Raw genomic sequence first — 21,940 nt, forward strand, 5'->3', positions numbered from 1 at the left:
TAATTTATATACTATTATGTTATAGTCGTAACCTAAACCAAACCACTTGACAAGTCCCAATTCGGATGTATTTCTAAGCAATAACTTCATTGTACTATCTAAAAGTTAAAGTTTAAAACGTCTTTTCAAATTAGAAATTGAGGTGTATACTTTTGGATTTTTGTAGCACTACTTTCCTGGAATTTGCATTATCCAAATATATATATCAAGTGGAAAAGCGATAAAACAAAAAGAAGCGAACACCTGAGGCGGCAAAAAAAACACCACATCCTCGTTGACTCTCTTGTCTTCGCCTTTCCATCGCCGTTGATTCGCCGTTTCCCTGCGGACTTATTGACGTTCGGTCTGTGGTTTTCAGTCACCATCTTTCTCAGCCTCCTCTATCATCGCTGCTTCAGGTTTCCTTGTCATCCTTAGGAAGGTATATAAGTATGAAATCGAATTCTCACAAGTTAGTTTCACATGTTGTTAGACACTTTTCATGTTATTAATCATAAATCACATCATAATCACCTGTTTATGACATTAACATGTGACTGATTTTTTTCCATTTCAAGGATAGTACACAGTCCTTCTAGCGTAAAGTCCAGAATGATGAATAAAACTTCATGCACGTTGAGAATTCTTTAATCCTTAAAGATTGCTTCCTCGATTCCTTTATGTTTTCTAATTCAGAACACTACTTTACGCTTGATTCTTTTTTAATGATGTTTTGCAATTTCTTTCGTGGGAGTAAATAGTGGATCTTGTAATTATTTCAAGAATGGTATTTGGTATTGATTTGTTTAAGGATTACTTTACTGAAATTCAAATGGATTTTACTTAGGGAACTGAGGATGTTTATGTGGGTTAATCAAATAAAAACAGAGGCGTTGTAGCTTAAATACATAAATTTGTTTGTTATTTTCTTCCACCAAAACTTAGCAAGGAAAACAGGTTAACCAATTTAGTTAACTTGGTAGCAGCCTCTCTTTGTATTTCAAACAGAGCACCAACCGATTCAAGCTTGATTATGCAAGGCAACTGAGTCTAGCACTAATTAAGATATAGAATAGAATAGCCTTTGAATACAAAAATCAAAATCAAGTGTTTAAACACAATACACATTATGAGGTATAAAGCTAAACTCAGAGGTGCATATGTATTGTATTTTTATCACTTAAAGTTCTATTTAGAAGGATTAAAAGGTATTCATATTATTAAGGTTTAAATTATTTGACAAGATTTAAGTTTCAGATTTTAAATATCAATAATTTGGATTTTAGGTACAGGCATTATGTACAAGATCTTGACATTGAACCACAAGTGAAGAGTTTCAGAGCTTACTAAGATACACAAAGGCTCATCAACCCATAACTCATAATGGTTATTCTCTCTGAACTCCTCTCAGAAGGATCTTCATCTTCTTCATCAACTAGTGGTCATAGTTCATCAACTGATGGTCTTAGATATGATGTATTTTTAAGTTTTAGAGATGTTGACACTCGTCAAAGTTTCACTGATCACCTTCATCAGGCCCTCATTGAAGCCAATATCAGTACCTTCTTGTATGATGAAGAGATTGAAATAGGGGAAGATCTTGAACCGGAATTGGAGAGTGCAATTAAGGCATCTCGTGCTTCTATTATTGTGATGTCTAAGAATTACGCTTTTTCAACATGGTGCCTCGATGAATTGGTGTTGATCCTTGAGCAGTGTATCACATCCAACCATATTGTTATTCCAATATTTTATCATGTGGAGCCTACCCATGTCAGGAAGCAGCAAAGTAGCTTTGGAGATGCAATGGCTAAGCATAAAAAGACCATGGAGGCAGAACAAAATGCACATAAAAAAATTCAATGGGCTCAAAAGATGGACCTATGGAATAAAGCACTTATAGAAGTAGCTAATTTAAAAGGAAAGGACGTCAATGGAAGGTAACTCCTTTCTTATACATATTTCCATAATCTTTCATTTGTTTGATTAACACATTAATGTTTTTGTTTGATTAGCACATGAATGTTAGTATTGTTGGTTCAGCCTCCCTCTCTAACCTGTGCAGCTATAATAAGAATGTGCAACTATAATAAGACTAAGACTGAACAAAAACAAAGAGTATGTGTATGTTCCTGCTTTACACGACAGAAAAAGAACGAAGAAATATAATGGATGGATAGTTTACTTTTCTATATCCCAAATGTTGCTACTGTTATTTTATTCATAAAGGCTATATATAGCCTTCCATACATCATCACGTGGGAAGAATAAAAAATACTACTCTAAGCTAAAAAATAGATAAAAGGGTTGAACTATTCCAACATGCCTATTCTTGTGACTACTCACTCAAACACTTCCATCCAATTTCTTTATTCAATAATAAGTAAAGCAATACCAAAAAACTAACCTTTTACTCATACCCGTAACCCAAATTAACCCACCTATGTCAAGATTACCCAACATGTATAACCTTCTCCCAATGCATTTCGGTGTATGATGTATTAGGATATAAATTCCACACATTTGTTAGGCATTTTATGTTTCATCATAAGTTAATGTTTGGGTTTGTGATCACTGATGTGTATTTTTAATTTATAATTCTTAGTCTATCACATCTAAACGACACGTTACAGGTAGTGAACCTGATCGAGTATAATATAGTGTTGATAAACAAAGGCGTCAAACTCAAAGGAAACGATAGTGAATTAATATTAGATTATTTGATTATAGGTTACATATAAACGAAAGCAATAAAAAAGGTTTTATTATAAAAGCTCAATTAAATCAACAACTAGACTAACTAGATAAAGTGAATGAAAACAAATCACCACGGGTACTTTGGGTAGACAAAATTACATCTCAAAATCATAGATAATTACTAAATTAATTGACATTTATTCTTCATTCACCGATTCCTAATATCACTAGTTTCTGGGTCTAGACAACTAATCCTTTGATTTTCAAGACTTTTAATTGTCGTGATCAAGTGAACTAATTATCCTAAAAATCAATGTTCAGTTAGTATTATGATTAGAGACTTGAATTGTTAGCATCAAGGATCATGAAGCCATTACACATGAATTGTCATCACATGTATACTCGCACATTAAGATTACAAAATTTTCTATTTAATCCTAGGTTTTTGGTCAAAACACTAGTCATACAAATTTATAATTCATAAAATCATATGATTCTAGAACATCAAGCTAGATTGTTTATCTAAACCTTACAATATTCAGCAATAAATAAAAAAGAATGAAACTTTAACACATAACAATCTTTTATCAAGCAAACATAATAAATTAAATAATAATAAATAATCCAAATAGCAAATTAATCTGTAATTTCAATGATTCATCTAGTCTAACACCAAGAAATAGGATTTTGAAGCCCTAAATAAGAAAGTAAACACATACAGAATCATATTGGAATGCTAATCATGGTCGGAACAACAAACCAAATGATTTCTGGCATGAATCAGCTATGTAATCCTTCGAATCTTTGCTCTAAGTCAGCTTAACGGCCATCCGACCACCTTCTAGGCTCTCAAAATCATAGTTTGTGGTTTTATTTTCGTTGGGGATGAATTAGGTTGAAGATATATCATTAGGGTTAATATCCGGCTCTATTTATAGCGTTCAATGTCGCCACGGTGTGGCAAAATGATTGCCATGCCGTGGTAGATTGTTTATTCCCGTCCATGACATTTTTCTGATCGGCCACGTCGTGGTGACTGGGAATCAACATTTTCTCCGAACATGAAAGTTGTCCTAAATTTTGTCTAGTTTCCAGAACATCTTTAATCTCATCAATCGGAGTTAAGAGTCATGAGATATGGTGAAAATACTGACGAGGGGGTGAAACTGTGAGCAACATCATTTTAGCCCCTTTTTCAGCTCATTTCTCCTCCTTTTGCATCTCAGCTTCCATTTTAACTGTAATTGGACATTTCAAAGCATATTAAATATCATATATATTAAAAGATAACATTTTTTCTCAAATACATTAGCATAATAGCCTAAAATACATAGTTAAATAAGGTCATATCAATCTCATTGAAGAGATTTGATTTCAGTGTTAAGTTGGGTTTTAACATACGCACAAAAATGTAAGAATTTGGTAATGACCTCAGATTTGTTACATAAAGGATAAATCCAAAAAAAATGCGAATAATGACCCAAAAATAAAACATAGTATATTATTCCAGAAATAATCTGTATTGGAGAAGTCCATATATCGTTGTGAATAATATTAAAGGCATTATAAACAGCCAAAAAAGAAGTAAAAGGCAACCTAACATGTTTGCTAAGACGAAACCAATTAAATGTAACATAAGTAGAGTCTTTATCACATGCAATAAATTTTAAAAATAAAAACCGAAGGACACATGGGCCGAGGTGCTCAAGACGTTGATGCCATAACGTAGGACCGCAAGCAAGTAGCACAGTAGGAGATTTGGGCTTCTCGAAAGCATGATAGAGATCGCACGAGCTATCACATCGAATAAGTACCTAACGCGGTTGAAAATCCTTCACAGAGAAACCAAATTTATCAAATTCAATGGTGACATTATTATCTATGTTGAATTTTGGAATAGAATCAACACTTTTTTTATTTTATTTTAGGTGTGACAAGGACATTGTGAAGGTGAGTGTGCGATGAGTTATGTGTAAATGGGAATGACCAGAGAGTGTGTGACAGGAATAGGTGAACCTTTACCAACATGAACATAATTTATTTTGTTTTTATTAATAAGAGAATGGAGTTTACATGTGTTCGATGCCAAATGAGATGTAGCCCCAGTGTTCATATACCAAGATGGATCGTGAGTGTCATTGAGTGGCATGGTGTTCATTGTTGCACCAAAATATGTGGCTTGATTAACTTGAGTCGGGAGAAACCATTGCCATAGGGGGGTAAGCTCAGTGGTCTGATCAATTGTGTGAAACACAACAGGTGGCTGAAGTGAGCAATCTGAAGTGGAGGGACCGCTGCCATGCAGCCCTTGCTAGGATCGGTGGCGCTACTACTATCTGGTCTAGGGGCGAGGAATGGACCAGGGGGCTGTAGACTAGCTGTATGGAGCCCAAGGCGGAGGAAAATAGGGGCACTACATTGGAACAAGTGGCTACTGAGGAGACCGAGTTGGGGCAGCCGGCTGCTAGCGGTTCTCGGTGGTGGATTGGCGATGAGAAGAGCTGCTGCGGTGGCTTCCATTGCGGTTGTTGCTGCTTCGATTGTTGTGGCGGTTGTTCTTACGATTTTGAGATGAAGAAGGATGACCCAAATAGAGAATAGTGGGAACAGAGGCATGGTCGGAATGGTGTGCAGTAGCATGACGGGGTCTAGAAAAATGACTTTCCTTGAGAGTAAGAACAGACCGGGCTTGAACAAAACTTGGGTTTAACCCATTAAGAAACTACATAAGAAGAGTGTGTTCATTGATAGCATTACCAATATCGCCAAGCAATTAGGCTTTCACCTTCATCCTCTCATAAAATTCATTTATTCATCGATCTTCCATTGTCATTTACCTTAGCTTATTCTCGAGTTCCATGATGAGTGACTCCTTGTTGTCATGTAACAAAGCTTTAATGTCAAGCCACAAAGAGTTTGTAGTGGATCTGGGTTTTATAACCATGTTGAGTAGTGATTGAGTCAAGGTTCTATAGATCTACATCTTGACAAGAGAGTCAAGATTGAACTAATCTGTGTCTTTATCATTTTGCGGTTTTGAAGTGCCATTAAAATGCCTAAGAACTCTAAAATTGGTACAGTGAGTTTGAAATAACTCTCGCCATGAATCATAGTTGAGTTGATTCAAGTCAAAAATGAAGGGAACGAAGGATTTTATGTCGGTGATGGCATATGGCTTTAAGTTTCCACCGTTAGGGTTTGAGGGTTCGCCAATCATGATTCAAGATTGTGGGAGAACGAGATAAAGAAGATCAACAAGGACACGAAGAGAGGAGGCAGTAGCAGCGGTGAAGTGGAGGAAGAAGGAAGGTGACCGACAGATCTCACAAGATCGACACAATGGGTGTCGATGGTATTGGGAAGAATTTTGGTAAGAGCCCTTTACAACTCTGATACCATATTAGGGTTTGAATATTTCCCCGTAATCATTATACCTTCATTCCAAAACCTATATACGTACACATACAATGATTGTTATACCATACCACCTTCAAATCATAATGACTTTTTTAATAAATAACTTCTCTCGTAATGATTGTTATACCATACCACCTTTAAGTAGTAGTAGATTACCTATATAACTGACACTCTTTTTCAAACACACCACAATGATAGTTATGATGGTCTTGTGTAAGTGCAAGTGAAGTTAGGTTGCCCATTAGTGAGATCTGGTATTATATTGGCATCTTTTATCTTATTATACATAAATATTTATGACCTTACACATTGGATACTTGTATGGTTAGAACATAGAAGTGTAAACAAAATATTGTTTTAATGTGAACGACTTGATTAAAATTAATAGCTATGATATAATTTTGATTTTGGATCTTTGGACAAATTAAATCTCAAAATCTGGTTTGTTAGTTTTGTGGTTCTTATAAAATCGGATTTCAGGCTAGAGACAGAGTTTATTGAAGAAATTGTGAAGGACATCCACCGTAGATTACATGTACCCTTAAGAAGTACTCAACCTTTATTTATTGGGATGGACTATCATATTAACTTTGTCACTTCATGGTTGAAAGACGGATCCACACATATGGTAGACGTACTCACTATTTCGGGTATGGGTGGGATCGGGAAGACATATTTAGCCAAACATATCTATGGTCTATATTCTCATGAATTCCACAAAAGCAGCTATATTGAAGATATTAGTAAGGTTTGTGATGGAAAGTTTAACGGGTTGCTTGATTTACAAGAACAACTATGCAATGACATTTCAAAAACAAGTTCAATTAAAGTTCATGTCGCTTCAGTATACACCTCAAAGATAGAAAGTGCAGTAGCCCGTAAAAGGGTGTTTCTTGTTCTTGATGATATTAGTACGCGTGATCAATTGGATGCATTACTTGGGAGCAAAGGTTTTCATCCCGGAAGCAAAATAATTATTACCACAAAGGACAAGCGTTTGACAAAGAGTTGTGCACTATTCAAAACAAACATTGAACCCAAACATAAAAAGCTTTTGCTTCAAGGCTTAAATGAGACCGAATCATGGAAACTTTTATGTCTCCATGCATTCAAATGCAATTATCCCAAGAAAGGTTACAAGGAGGTGTCATATAATCTTGTGAAGTATTGTCAAGGACATCCATTGGCTCTTGAGTTATTGGGCAAATCTCTATATGATCGAGATGTAACTTATTGGGAAGGTTGCATAGAAGGGTTAAAGACAGAAACAGATTCTCATGTAAATAATGTCTTGAGAATGAGTTTTAACTCTTTGCCATCCAAAAATGATAAGGACTTGTTTAAGTATATTGCTTGTTTTTTTGTTAGAGTAGATAAAGATGTTGCTGAAACAATATTAAAGGCATGTAATATAAACATACGATCTGGAATACCTAATCTCCTCGATCGATTCCTTCTGAGTATCGGAGGGAAAAACGAATTAAAGATGCATCAGTTGGTTCAAGAGATGGGAAGATTCGAAGTACGTCAAGAATCACCTGAAAAGCCATGGAAGCGAAGTCTATTATGGTGTCATGAGGAATCATTCAGAGTATTAAAACAAAAAAAGGTAAGAAGCCATATGTGGTTTTAGTAGTATGCAAGTTCAAAATATTGTATTGTCTAATTCTTTTATTTGCATTATGTTTCTTCTTAGGGTAAAGAAAATATTTTAGGCCTTGCCCTTGACATGCGCATGATTGAGAAAGAGAAGTTGAATGCATCGTATGAGCTGAAAACAGATAGATTAAGTAACATGGATTGTCTGATGCTACTACAACTCAATTATGTAAACATGAATGGGCCTTATGAGAACTTTCCGGAGGAATTAAGATGTTTGTGTATGCATGGGTTCCATTTAAAGTCTATACCTTCAGAATTACCTATGGAGAATCTTGTTGCTCTTGACATGTCATATAGCAATATTGAATCATTTATCGGTTGCTATAGTAATCCACAACGACTCGAGAAGAGGCAAAAGGTAACTTATCTTCATTTATTATTTTTTCATGTTGTGATCAATGTCACTATCATTCTAACTTCTTTTTGTTTTTGTAGTTGGATGGATTATGCTTAAAAAATAAAAGGTTGCTTGGATCATTGAAGGTTCTAAATCTAAGTTTTTGTAAACAACTTTTTAGTCTTGGTGACTTTGACCAACTCCCAGCTCTTGAGAAGTTAATACTTAGAAATTGCACTGGTTTGCTTGAGGTTTGTGAATCAATTGAGCAGTGTGTTGAACTTTCCCTCATCGATCTAAGCTACTGCAACCAGCTTAAAAACCTTCCAAGAATCATAGGCATGTTAAAGAAGGTTAAAACAATGTTGCTAGATGGTTGTAATCTCGGTGAATCTCAAACTGAGAATACAAATTTAGATATTAATTCACTGGAAATGTGCAATGCTAACAAAATCATTAGCATAAGCACAACAACCTCCTCCTCCGCCTCTATGGGTGCAATACCAAGCCATTTGAAGTTTTTTTCAAGTTCTTTGCTGAGATCTCTAGTAAGGTTGTCGCTTGCAAATAATAAATTATCCACTGAAGCCTTTCCTACAGACTTCAATTGTCTGTCCTTGTTAAAGGAATTGTATTTAGATAACAATCTGATCCATTCCATGCCCAATTGTGTGAGAACCCTTCCTAGGATTGAGATACTTAGCATGGAGAATTGTAAAAAATTAAAGATAGTCGAACATCCTCCACGCACACTAAGAGCGATGCGGTTATATTCTCGTCACAAATCTTTAGAAAAAGTTGTATTTGATCCGCAAATGTCCTCACTATGGTTGGAATATATTTTGAGACATCCACCATACGGGTCGTATGAAATTGAAGGCATGTTGAAAATCCAAGCAATGATGGGTGTTGAAGGAAAGGTATTACGCAGCTTAGGCTGGAATAAGTTAGACTTCCTTAACAACAGGCATGTGGGAACTAATTCTTGGGAATATGAAATCCAGGTTTTGTGTAGTTAACCGTCTGTCTTTACGTGAATACATATAATATAAATATTATGGGGATTAATTAATTAAGTTGGTTGTATTTGACAGATGTTCTATGAATTTGGAATATTCAGCACAGTGTATAAGGCAGAGGAGATGCCGAGTTGGTTTATCTATAGGAGCTTGGGGCCATCAATATCGTTTATCATACCATCATCATCATCTCCAAACAACCTCCTTACAGGACTCAACTTCTGTTCTCTACAGACAACGCGAGTTTTGGATGAGTGGCCAACAAATCTATTTGATGGTCATTTCCCCCTTACGCCAGTGATCACAATTAGTAATATAACAAAGAACCGCATGTGGATATATGAGCGTTACTTGGACAGATGTACTGCAGGTGGAAAGTATTGTTCTGTGGTGTTATGTCATTGGATGTTTGGGATGAATGAGTTGGAGGGTGGAGACCATATTACTATTACTGTTACACTGCCATTTCATCAAGTTGTAAAGGAGTGTGGGGTGAGTCTTGTGTATAATGATGAAGAAGAAGGAGAAGAAGATGCGTTGGGTTATTACAAGTCATGGAATCACATAATTGGTGGAGATCTCTCTCCTTTTCAAACAACAACAGGACAATACATCCTAAACAATGACAGATTCTTTACTTATAGCATTAGATTGTTTCCCTATCATCGTAAATTCATTCCAGAAGGCCCCAGCTATCAAGGTAGATGTTATTTTTTTTATCAGTCATGTATTATGTATAACATGACTTTACCCATGACCAAGCTAACTTCTTTAAATAGATGGATAATGAGCCCATTAAGTTTTATTACATGGATCATAGAAATAACCTTATTCCTTTAAACAAATGGATCATATGATCTAAATTCACCAATTATTATTTACTTTATGAAAAATATACGAGAAGAGTTGCTTTTTATAAAAATATAAAAAAATAAAAGCTCTACTGTTATTTTTGATGAATTAACCCAAACATTGGTCAATCTAAATGGGTCGATTTGTTATATCAATTGATAAGTATTTTATAAGTTGGAATTTGGATCACATAAATATATACGTACCTAATAAAACTACTATTTTCAAGTGGATGTGTGTGTATAATGATTAACACATTATTTTTTTTTATCTGTTTTCAGAAAAAGAAAGAAATATGGTTTAGAGCATTATCACCAAGGAAACCTTAAACTGTCACACACATGTGAGGTATACTTTTTGAAACGGAAACCTTTCTTTAGTCACATGAATAAAAAGCATATAGAACCAAACATTTTATCATGAAAGTTCTTGATTGGTCTACTCTAGGATGTAACAAAATAAATGACATATAACCTTGCAATGTATACATGAAAATGGCCACATCAAAATGTTGTTGGGGCATGAAATTTGTGTAATGTTTCTTTTAAATATTTACATCCAAACCTCTCATCCTTACTCACGAGGAGCATGTCAAACAACTAGGCTAACTTTTACGGTCCTATGGAGTCCTAATTTCCTCATTTAGGTTTCGAATTCATTGTTTTTGGTTATTATTATTTTTGTTTATTTTTTATGTCAAATACATAATATATATTAGGCGATTATTATCAATTATTTTTTCTTTGTTTCTTTCCAACTTAATACATAAGGATAGCCTAATGGGCTATGTGGGGAAGGGACGAAATATGTATTGAGATGTCAGTTTTTATCCCCACTACCCTTTACCAAAAAATTTAATATAAAATAAATATGCGAGCTTCGCACTCACCTTTTTACTATGTACATTTCTAGATAGTTTTTTATACTATCCAAATTATATATATATATATATATATATATATATATATATATATATATATATATATATATATATATATATATATATATATATAATTTTATGAGATAATTTGTCATAATATCAAAATCTGTTTTTCTTTTTCGTATTATGCAATAATCATATTGGATGTTTTATTAAATATTATGTTTACTTTTAACTTATTAATTTTATTAATTATGTTATTAGTATTTTAATTTTAATCTTTTTAATATGATTATTTATATTTTCTATATTAAATGAATACTTATTTGTTATTTGTCATATATATATATATATATATATATATATATATATATATATATATATATATATATATATATATATATATATATATATATATATATATATATATATACTAGAAAATGGCAAGTATAGTACGGTTACATTTGTATATATAATACGGAAAGTCATGTCGTATTGTATTGGGGTGTATTAGATTAGAGATATAATAGAATACGGTTGTTTAACCTATTTAACCGTACTCTATCTCACATATATAATTTACATCACATATATAATACAAATACAGCTTGATAATGGTGGTGTACCGTACTATATCCCCAACCTGTCTGTATTACATTCCCAATTAAACTCTGACAATAAGCTATACTTGATAACCATTTGTAATATCATATGATTCGGTTTTGTACTAAATGACACAATCTTTTATCCCCAACAATTTTATAACATGTTAACACCAAACATCAAATTTATGACACAATGAAATATATACTAATATATAAACACAAACAAGCATGGTACACCAAATAAAAGATGAGTACTTGCTCTATTAATCCTTCAACATGACGATCTTGGTATGTGGCTGCTTTGAGCATTAAGGGAAAACAATAACCTGAACATGAAAAATAATATAATGATGAGAGTAAATTACACGAGTTGTCCTTGATGCAATTGCCAAAATGCATATTTAGTCCTTATTTTTAAAATTAACTCGGACTGTCTCTTATTTATTTAACATGAAATGACTATATTGACCTTATCAAATTATTTTTTCATTTATTGTGATTTATCAATTATTATTTATTAATTATTAATTTGAAATTTTAAAAAATAAAAAAGGACCAATCTTCAACTTAACATCAGCCGTCACTCTCCACCACCACCATTGATGAACCCTAGATCTAAATATCAACCATCAAAATTCAAACCCTACATTCATATATGAAACTCAACCTTTCCTGGATAGTGAACCCAATCAGATCTACATTTAGATCTGAAATTTAAACCCGTTGTGGAGTAGGGATTACCGGAGAGAAGGGGATTAGAGAAGAAGTAGATTCAGATATGAGAAGAAGCAAATTCAAATCAGAGTAGAAGCAGATCCAGATCAGAAACTCGAATCCAATAATGACCATCAATCTCCACCACCGCAACCACCATCTCTGAAACTTGGACCCAAATCAGAGGGTGGTGGTGTTGTTACTAAATCTCTATGTGGTTGCGTTCTCTCTCCAAGACCATAAAACACGTCTTTGGAAGCGATGTTGACATCTATAAGTACTGGTATTTGAAGACCAAGGAGTTGTAGGGTGATGATTGATTAGAGGTGGAGTTGAATAGCTTCTCGTTGTTTGATTTCCTTCCCAGAGCAAATAAGAACGGGGTCGAGACGCGGCTGAAGTTTAACTCACCTCCGGAGAAATCGGAAGCGGTGATCGGGCTTTTCCTTGACCGGCCGACGGTTTAAGTCAATGAAGTCGGAGGTCGGTCTGTTGTGCATCCCTTATGTTTTTATATATATATATATATATATATATATATATATATATATATATTATAGAAAATCGTTTAAAGAAAAATAAATAAATCAAAAATGAATAAAAAGGACATAATAGTTGTTTCAAGTCTTGTAAAGGATCAAACGTGCAAATTTAAATTAACGAGGAATCACACATGTAGCTTTTAACCAAAAGAGTGGCGGTCTGTGTTAATTTTTAAAAAATAGGGACTGAATATGTCTTTTGATACCGGCACGAGGGACAATTCGCGTAATTTACTCTAATGATGATGATAGATAATAATCACTTTTTCTAATTAACATGCACACCAAATTATACATATAATTAATTCCCATAACATTGAGAAACAATATAGTATTGTTGTTTCAGAAATTTGCCACCATATTTTCAAGATTTAGCACTTTTGGTCCTTACTCTTTATTAAATTGGTGTGTTGACCTCATATTTTTGAGATTTGCCTCTTCTGATCCCTACTTTTTATAACTTCCTACTCTCTGAAGGTATGTATACAAATTTTCTTTATAAAAATTATAAAATGATTGTGTTGATAAACATTATTTCATTGTGATGGCCCCATATTTTTGAAATTTGCCTCTTTTTGGTCCCTACTATTTATAACTTCCTACTCTGAAGGTATGTAGGCAAATTTTCTTTATAAAAATTATAAAATGGTTTTGTTGGTAAACATTATTCCATATGTACACTAACCTCCCTTGCCTGCACTAAAATGCAGAGTTTTTCCTAGTTGAAATTAAAAAACATATGTTAAAAGATATCTTGCATGTCATCTTCCCTCACCTTTAAATCTATATCAAGAAGGTTAACTAAATAAAACAAGCAAAAAATAATTTCAAATGAGAATCATAAAGAGAAAATAGTTCCAAAATTAATCATTACAAAAGAAAACTATCAAAACTCACATGATATAGATATAGTCAACACACCGTAGCAACAAATTTCATCTAGAGTGGAATTTATCATGTGTTGAGTTTACTAGTAAGAAGAATAAAGAAAAGAAAATAATATTGTCATAAACATACGTTCCTAATTACAAATATATAATTTAGTATTTACCCTGTTGGAGGGCTGATTAAGTTGGAAAGGCAACTACATACCCGTTGAATCCTTAAAAGTCCCATTTTAAGAAACAAAGCTCCAGGTCAAGTTGATCCGCTGCAAATCAAGATATAATTTCAGAGTTTGCTTTGATGCTAATATTTTAATGTAAACAACAATTTCCAATTATGCCCTTGGAAGGCAAGAGATGTGTACGATAGGCATTACTTAACGGTGTGCGAAATCTTGTAGAAATTAGGTTTTAAATCACTATTTGCTGCAAATTCACATGTCATTTCTCAGCCTTTTAATGTATTCATTTGTCTTTGAAACAAAGGAAAACAATCAAGGTCACCCTCTTTAATTTATCATCTCAAGGTTGACCAAGTTTCACGAGTTACAGTTCCTACAAAATGACATCATCAATCTATACATGCTTGAAAGTTCCTTTACTCCAACAAGTAGTATCATCATAAAGTTTGTTTAACTATATCAACAGGTTTTTATTAAATAATAGGTAAGTATGGATTTCAACAAGTTTTTACTCCAATACATGTCTTATAAGCAGAATGCAGAACAATGGTTTTGAACTTTCTTCTTATAAAGTCATCTAAGTAGTAATCATTCTCATTGCATCAACAGAGAGAGATATGGACATGGGTGGTCTGGACATTATAAATTTGTTCCTATTAGAGAGTGTTAGTGATCTCCATGACTTACAAACTCCACAAAATGCATGAAAATCAACAACTACAAGTTGCATCATCATGGTTCTGATCTCTATTCATACTCCTTGTCTTACCCATTTCTAGTTTTCTATACATGCAAAAAAGAAATTTGCATTTGAGATTTTGTATATGCCATTTCCAAATAGAATACAAAGGTTATAAACAGGGGACTTTCATACACATATAAACTTAGACAAGAAAAATTGAACTTTATGAAAACAAGATGCTAAAGTAATGAGCCATGCAGCATTAACAATAGTCTTTTGTTGTATGAACAAAGAAGCAAAAGGAAGGAGTCAAAATTGGTTTGTTGATAATGTAAAGCTATATAATTTGTATTGGGTTTTTTCTATTGGTTCCTAAGGTTTTTGGTTTGTAGCTGATTAGGAAAATAATTTAGATAAGCACATTTCTAGTTTTAGTTTTAATATGAATGTTCCAATAACTACTAAAAAGGGGGATAAGAAAATGTATTCCTCTCCATGTTTCTAAATACTTATCTACTGAACAGGAGTTGATAGGAAAATATATTGTTATATGATCATCTAAATCCTCTCAAATCAGTTATAAACAAACAATAACAAGATGTTCTTAAAACCAATTAACCTAATTAAAAACTGAGAATCAGAAAATTAAGCAGATAGCTAATTGGTTGAACTAAAGAAGGTTTTATAGTTCTATGTGCCTGGCTCTAGCTACCTATAAAAATTACCTCCTCACGAGATATTGTTCTTATGTACTTGATATACTCCATCTGTTTTTTTTTTTTTTGTAATTCAAACCCTTCTTAAAGCCGCTCACCTGATCATGAACGGAAAGGTAAGGATCGGAACTGAAATCAAAGTCAAAAACCATAAATAATGTTAATGAGGCAATACATCAAACACATTATGTGCACTTACAAACCACAAATGAAATCATCAACAAAGAAATTGTCACACCCCCAAACCAAGGATGGCGGAAACGTCCGGGGGTGGAGGACTTCATGTATAGCATCATAACCACAATTTCAATAGTAATTTAAGCAAACACAACCAACATATATATAATTGAAAAGGTTACATCACTTGTATGAATTACATGTTTCAAAATCAATTACAATATGTTGACAAAATATGAAAAGTTTGACGCCTTAACGTCCCATCCTCAAAAGCACTTGATTACCTGTTTAGTGATTTCCTGAGAATACAAGTTGTTTGAAAAGTGTCAACACAAAGGTTGGTGAGTTCATAAGTTTTTGCTATAAAACCTAATAGAAGTCTTTCTCATGTAAGTATCACGTTTGTTTCAGAAAAATTCGATATTTTCCTTAAAATCCGTATAATGTAGCCTTATGACCAAAGACCAAAATGTATAAGAAATCATTCTTACTTAGTAGACTACTGTGAGTTTGAATTGATATAAAGAGTGAATTTAAATCAACATAAAACCTACTTAGGTTTTATAAAATCCCATAAACTTTATGAATTGTTATCTCCCTATGTGAGTCGCTATAATCATACTATGACTATGTGAACCTGCCACGACGTTTCTCAGGTGTCGCGAAAATGAAATGACATTTGTCACCCGTAGACCTGCAGGTCCCACTGTAGCTAGCAGCAAGGTGTGGGGTGTCAAACCCAATATAGATCTATATACAAGTATCACGTTCTCCCTCCAGGAGACTCTGATTATAACTACCAGGAATTATATTCCGCACTCGGACGTACGGAAAGAGAATGTCTCACAATTTAGGGTAACAAGTTTACATATAATGTGTGTGAGTGTAAACCTTTTCTGTATGAATGTACCCTTTTTGTATGAGTGTGTTATGTAATGTATCATAAACTATACCTATTATAGTTTATCTAAAACGTTTGTAATATGTAAGAACTCTTTTATGGAAATGTATTAGTGTTATGAATTCATTAAACTATACTTTTTATAGTTTATTATACGTGTTCTAAAATGAATGAATAATATTTATTATGAATGACTTAGTTTTAGTTCATGATGATAAACTAACAAAGAAACACATTCAATAATTAAAACTTATGATTATACACTTTGCTCAACATAATACAAAGTGTTATGATATTTACATGCTGTTGGCTAACTTTAACCATTCTGCACTGTTTTGGAAAAATCATAGAAAAATCATACGAAGTCGAAAACTAGATCCGTAAATTCTGAGAGTTCCCAAAATGTGTCTAGTTTACTCATAATTTTTATCACGATTTTTAATGACATCCAACTTGGGTGAAAAAGTCCATAATCACAGACTGGTCCGGATTGTTGTTTGAAATGATAGGCAGTTTTGTAAAAATCACCATAAATTGTAGAAAAATCGTATGGAGATGTGCAAGTAGTCATTTTAAAGCTAAGAACGTGAACTATTTTCACCTTATACAGTTTTGAAAACAAATATGTTTGAGTTGCCCAAAACAGTCCGTGAATGGAGTTGAACTTTTCTGATGAAGGCTGTTAGAAAAGTTTAGTTATGTTCTTGGTGTTTTAACTTGTATTCCCCCCCTAAAAACTTGAGAAAACATGAAAATGTAGGGGTATGAACTCACCTTAAGTGATTTCAGTAGATGATTGTTGAAGAATGGAAGTGTTTAACTCAAGAACACTTGGAGATGCCTTGAGGATTTTCGAGAATCTAACATCATAGTTATGGAGTTTGTGTAAACAATCATTGATTTGAGTAGAATGAAGTGAAATAATCATAAGGAGGATGAATTATACTTACTAAGAGTGGAAGAACACTTGAAAATCAGCCTTGAATCTCGAATTTGGTGGAGAAAAAGTTTGAGAGAAAAGTGGTGTTTGATACTTAGTGAAAGGAGAGCAAATGAGAGAAATGAAGAGAGAGGATGTTTGTTCCAGCTCTAAAAACGTGGGAATGGGTGGAAATTGAGTGTAAGGGACATTGAAGTGACCTAGGTAAGGTGGGGAGGTGTGGCTGGTCATAGAGTGGGTGTGGGGTGGTTGCTTGTGACATAAGTTAAGGCAAGGTCAACACTCCACCTTAAATAAATCCCCCATTAGATCTTTATTATTTAGATAATGATTTTCATAAAAATATGTTTAAATTATGAATATTTAGGATTTATTATGTTAAAATATAATTTCTGGAGAAAATCCCGCTTTAAAATCACGAAAAACAGGCTTAAAATGTTAAAAATATCAAAAATGGGCTAAAAGTGACAAAATTCCGAAATCAGCCAGAGTTTCGGTCTTCTGATGCTAGAACCGAGAGGAGGGAGGGCAGAAACCGAGAGGGGAGAAGAGAGAGCAGAGACCGAGAGAAGGGAAGAGAGAGCAGAGACCGAGAGAAGGGAAGAGAGAGCAGAGATCGAGAGAAGGGAAGAGCCGAGAAGCGAACAGAGACAGAGAGGAGAGAAGGAGACAGAGAGGCGGGAAGAGACCGAGATGCGACAGAGACCGAGAGGGGCGAGGAGACAGAGACCGAGACTCGGTCTTGCTACAGGGATTCGGTTCTCCGGGTTCGGCCAACAGAGACTCGGTCCGGTCTTGGTACTTTCGGTCCTAGGTCTCGGCCTTAAGGAGCTTCGGCTCCTTGAGAAGGGTTTCGGTTCCTAAGGTCCATTTTTCTCGTTTTTTCCCCATTTTAAGCCGTTTTTAACCTGGTTAAGGGTCGGAATGACCCGAATGATTCTAAAAAGTTATGGGAACTTTTGAGAGAGATTTGGGAGAGATTTCTCATACTTGGAGAGATTTTACATTCTTGGAGAGATTTCTCATACAAAGAGATATTTGAGAGAGGTTTCACATACTTGGAGAGATTTGGGAGAGATTTGACATTCTTGGAGAGATTTCTCATACAGAGAGATGCTTGAGAGAGATTTGGGAGAGATTTCACATACTTGGAGAAATTTGGGAGAGATTTGACATAGAGACAGATAGAGTGAAAACGATTGAGAGAGGTTCCATGTGTGACAATTGTGAGTGTTTGGCTCCGCAATGCAAGGTTCTTGAGCCCCGTTAAGTCATGATTAAGGATCATACACACTCCCAATGAGCATGCAACATGGTTTTATCAGTTTAGTTCATTGATTAGCACTAAGGCTCAGGAAATTTTAACACAAGACTTTTCCCAAATGATGTTTTCCCATTAATATAGCAAGTTATACAGTATGTACATAACACAAACCCTAATACACAAGGTTTAATCGAGTTGACCGGTTTGACTTGATGACTTGACTTGACTCTAGATTAACGATTGTCACAGAAATAGAGAGAAAGGAAAGAAAGAGTCATATTGGATAATGAGAGATGATGAAGATTTGGAAATAATTTAAAAAAACACTAGAAGAAGGCCAAATGAAGAACTAGAAACCGTAACAAAAAAAATCCACAAAAAATTGGATCGAAAAAGAGATGACGAGAATGATCAATTAATTGAGGAAGTCTTGTACATTCTTAACTAAATTTACAAGGAAGAAGGGGTGATTGGGAAGACGACACAATGCTCTTATGATCGCGTCATCGTGGTGAGGATGAGAGAAGTTGTGGCGTGGGGAAGTGGCGAACATGTGAAAAAGAAAGGGATCGTGCTCTGGCGATTTAAAAAGGAAAAATTCTTTCACTCTCATTTATTTCATAAAAACATGCAAAAATCAATAAAACCACATCTAATACCGATTTTTGTAATAACAGTATTACATTACCGTATCGTATTTGACTTTTTTCTAGTATATATATAGGGAATATGACTTGTAATTAACTTTTCGGTACGTTCACATCTGGGTAATTATCTTTTTTTGTATACATCTAGGTAACAAATTTGTTGGAGTGTTCACATATGACCATTATGACCTGCTATAGCACGTTAAATCCTAGATGTGAACGCTTTCAACAAGTTCGTTACCTAGATGTGTACAAAAAAATAGTTACCCAAATAAGAAGTAAATTACACGAATGGTCCCTGTGGTTTGGGGGTATTTGTGTTTTTGGTCCCTAACTTATTTTTTGTAACTTTGATGGTCAATACTGTTTATTTTTGTTGCGCGTTTGCTCTCTGTCTTACCTAAAAAGACTATTGTACCCTTGTTAACTTAAATTTTTAATTAATTTTCTTATTTGTGTATTTATTTTTTACATATTAAAAAAAATTAAGACCACACATATTTGTATCTCTTCGGATGATCCCTACTGTTTATTTTTTAATTAATTTATTTTTTTAGCTCGGATGGTCCCTACTGTTTATTTTTGTTACGGTTTGGTCCCTGTCTTACCTAAAAAGACTATTTTGCCCTTCTTAGTTTTTTTTAATTAAACAATAAACAATAGAGATCATCCGAGGAGATACAAATATATGTGATCTACTAATTTTTTTAAATATGTAAAAAATAAATACATAAATAAGAAAATTAATTAAAAAATTAATTGATAAGGGCACAATAGTCTTTTTAGGTAAGAAAGAGACCAAACGCGCATAAGAAATAAACGGTATTGACCATCAAAGTCAGAAAAAATAAATTACGGACCAAAAACAAAAATTCCCCCAAACCACAGGGACCATTCATGTAATTTAATTTTTACTTTTTGTTTTGTTTATATTTGGGTAAGTATTTTTTTGTACACATCTAGGTAACGATCTTGTTGAAAGCGTTCACATCTAGGATTTAACCTGGTATAGCAGGTCATAATGGTCATATGTGAATACTTCCAACAAATTTGTTACCTAGATGTGTACAAAAAAAATGATAATTACCCAGATGTGAACATACCGAAAAGTTAATTACCTTGATAAGTCATATTCCCACATATATATATATATATATATATATATATATATATATATATATATATACATATATATATATATATATATATATATATATATGTATATATATATATATATATATATATATATATATATATATATATGGAAAAGTGAATATGTGGCTGTCATGTATGTAATATTAGGTATGGAACTATCAAAATTGACTTCATTTTGATCAAATAAACACAATTATTGACATTGTTAGTTTCTTCCTATTCCTTTTGAGATCATATTATTTCTGATTTCATAATTTATCGCCAACATCTAGGTATTTCGAATGTGTTTTTTATATTACACATCTAGTAGGTTTCATAACTTTCTTTGACACCAACCATATGTATACTTGCATGGTTCTTCTTGATGTGTTATTGGAAGAAGTTTATTGTGTTTTTAATGAATAATTTCAATCGTTCACTATAGTTTTCTATTTTAAATTTTAATATGAAGATTTATAGGTAGTTGATAATGTATTCTTATACATGGTTTGTGTTGCAAAATTAAAAATTTAAAACTCCATAAAAATATGTAAAAAGCCTATCATCTAGTATAATGGAGAATACAAGAAAGATGGTAGAGAGATTTGATCGTATTTTGTTAAAATTATATAGTTTTTAATGGTTCTATACCTAATATTAGGTACATAACAGCCACATATTCCCTAAGCCCATATATATATATATATATATATATATATATATATATATATATATATATATATATATATATATATAGACAGGTTCAAATGTTTTTAGCATATATTGTGTGCCTAAATGCTCCAATCATAATTTAGGAAAAAAGAAATCATTAATTAAATAATAAAGGGTAACGTAGTCATTTTACCTTTATAAACCAAAAATAAATGTTGTATATTTGGAAAATTATTAAATGAGTATCACAGATCCTTTTTAAATCGTTGTTCATCTCACTAACCCTAATCCCTACTCTTTTCTTTTTTCGATCGGCAGGCACATGAGAGACCCGATTTCCTCTTCCTCCCTCTTCATCAGATCGAGAAGGCATCAGGCGATTTTCACCTTTTTTTTTCCGGCATCGTTTGTTCCTCCGGTGATGGATTAGCTCGTGGCTGGTCTTAATATGTTCGTCTCTTCTTCCTTATTATGTGGATACTGTTGGTGTTGTTCTCATGGAGGCGGTTCCTCTTGATTTGGAACCTGATGTTATTATGAAAAGAAAGGGGGAAAATGTGAACCCGAGAAACAAGCTAAAAATCGATTCAGGTGAGGCTTCTAAGTTACCTTTTGATCCTCTGAAAGCTAAATCATTCACTCTTTTTGTCAATAAGTTTGAATCAGAAGTGATGGGATCGAAGATTTCTTCTAAAGTGGTTATGGCTGATATTGCTGGTTCTCCAATGGTTAATCATGTCATTCACAATCCAATTAAGAAGGAGGATGGAGTGATATAAGGTTTGAGCTCCCATGTGCTTGAATTTGCAAAAGACATTGAGCAACCAATTATTTATTTAGTGCCTACCAACTCTTTGTTAAAAATCCTAAGAGACAAGATTTTTGTTTTTCATGTTTTTCACAGGTTTCAAGATTGGTCAAGGGATAAGTTGTCATTATTGAGAATTTAAAGAAAGTTTAATGTTGCATACCAACTGCTCGATAAAATGCTTAAATCAGGTTTCTGGATTTTCTATCCAATCTTTTTATATAAGTTC

General features: G+C 33.4%; 1 protein-coding gene and 1 long non-coding RNA gene across 3 annotated transcripts; one reads left to right on the forward strand and one right to left on the reverse strand.

The window, feature by feature from the left end:
* The first annotated feature begins 233 nt into the window (after positions 1 to 233).
* On the forward strand, positions 234 to 10,591 carry LOC111895086 (disease resistance protein RUN1). 2 transcript variants are annotated; one of them, XM_023891201.3, is made up of 7 exons: positions 234 to 421; positions 1,266 to 1,919; positions 6,574 to 7,702; positions 7,790 to 8,113; positions 8,191 to 9,096; positions 9,187 to 9,811; positions 10,245 to 10,591. In XM_023891201.3, exons 2-7 carry the CDS (start codon positions 1,363 to 1,365, stop codon positions 10,265 to 10,267), a joined length of 3,564 nt encoding a protein of 1,187 aa, XP_023746969.1. In that variant the 5' UTR covers positions 234 to 421; positions 1,266 to 1,362; the 3' UTR covers positions 10,268 to 10,591. The 2 variants fall into 2 exon arrangements, with proteins under 2 accessions (XP_023746969.1, XP_042758586.1); XM_042902652.2 differs by lacking the exon at positions 10,245 to 10,591 and having other exon boundaries at positions 9,187 to 10,026.
* A 937-nt stretch (positions 10,592 to 11,528) lies between these two features.
* On the reverse strand, positions 11,529 to 12,803 carry LOC122198266 (uncharacterized). The gene is made up of 2 exons (XR_006192506.2): positions 12,116 to 12,803; positions 11,529 to 11,774 (listed from the first exon to the last, which is right to left on the reverse strand). It is a non-coding gene; the product is annotated as an uncharacterized LOC122198266 (long non-coding RNA).
* Between the last annotated feature and the right edge of the window lie 9,137 nt (positions 12,804 to 21,940).

The sequence above is a fragment of the Lactuca sativa genome, chromosome 1 (assembly GCF_002870075.4).
Source record: "Lactuca sativa cultivar Salinas chromosome 1, Lsat_Salinas_v11, whole genome shotgun sequence".
Taxonomy (NCBI): domain Eukaryota; kingdom Viridiplantae; phylum Streptophyta; class Magnoliopsida; order Asterales; family Asteraceae; genus Lactuca; species Lactuca sativa.

Coding starts and splice junctions, on each gene's coding strand:
- LOC111895086 (XM_042902652.2), top strand. CDS start 1,363: ATGGTTATTCTCTCTGAACTCCTCTCAGAAGGATCTTCATCTTCTTCA. Junction 1,920..6,573: donor GGAAAGGACGTCAATGGAAG/GTAACTCCTTTC, acceptor ATCGGATTTCAG/GCTAGAGACAGAGTTTATTG. Junction 9,097..9,186: donor CTTGGGAATATGAAATCCAG/GTTTTGTGTAGT, acceptor TGTATTTGACAG/ATGTTCTATGAATTTGGAAT.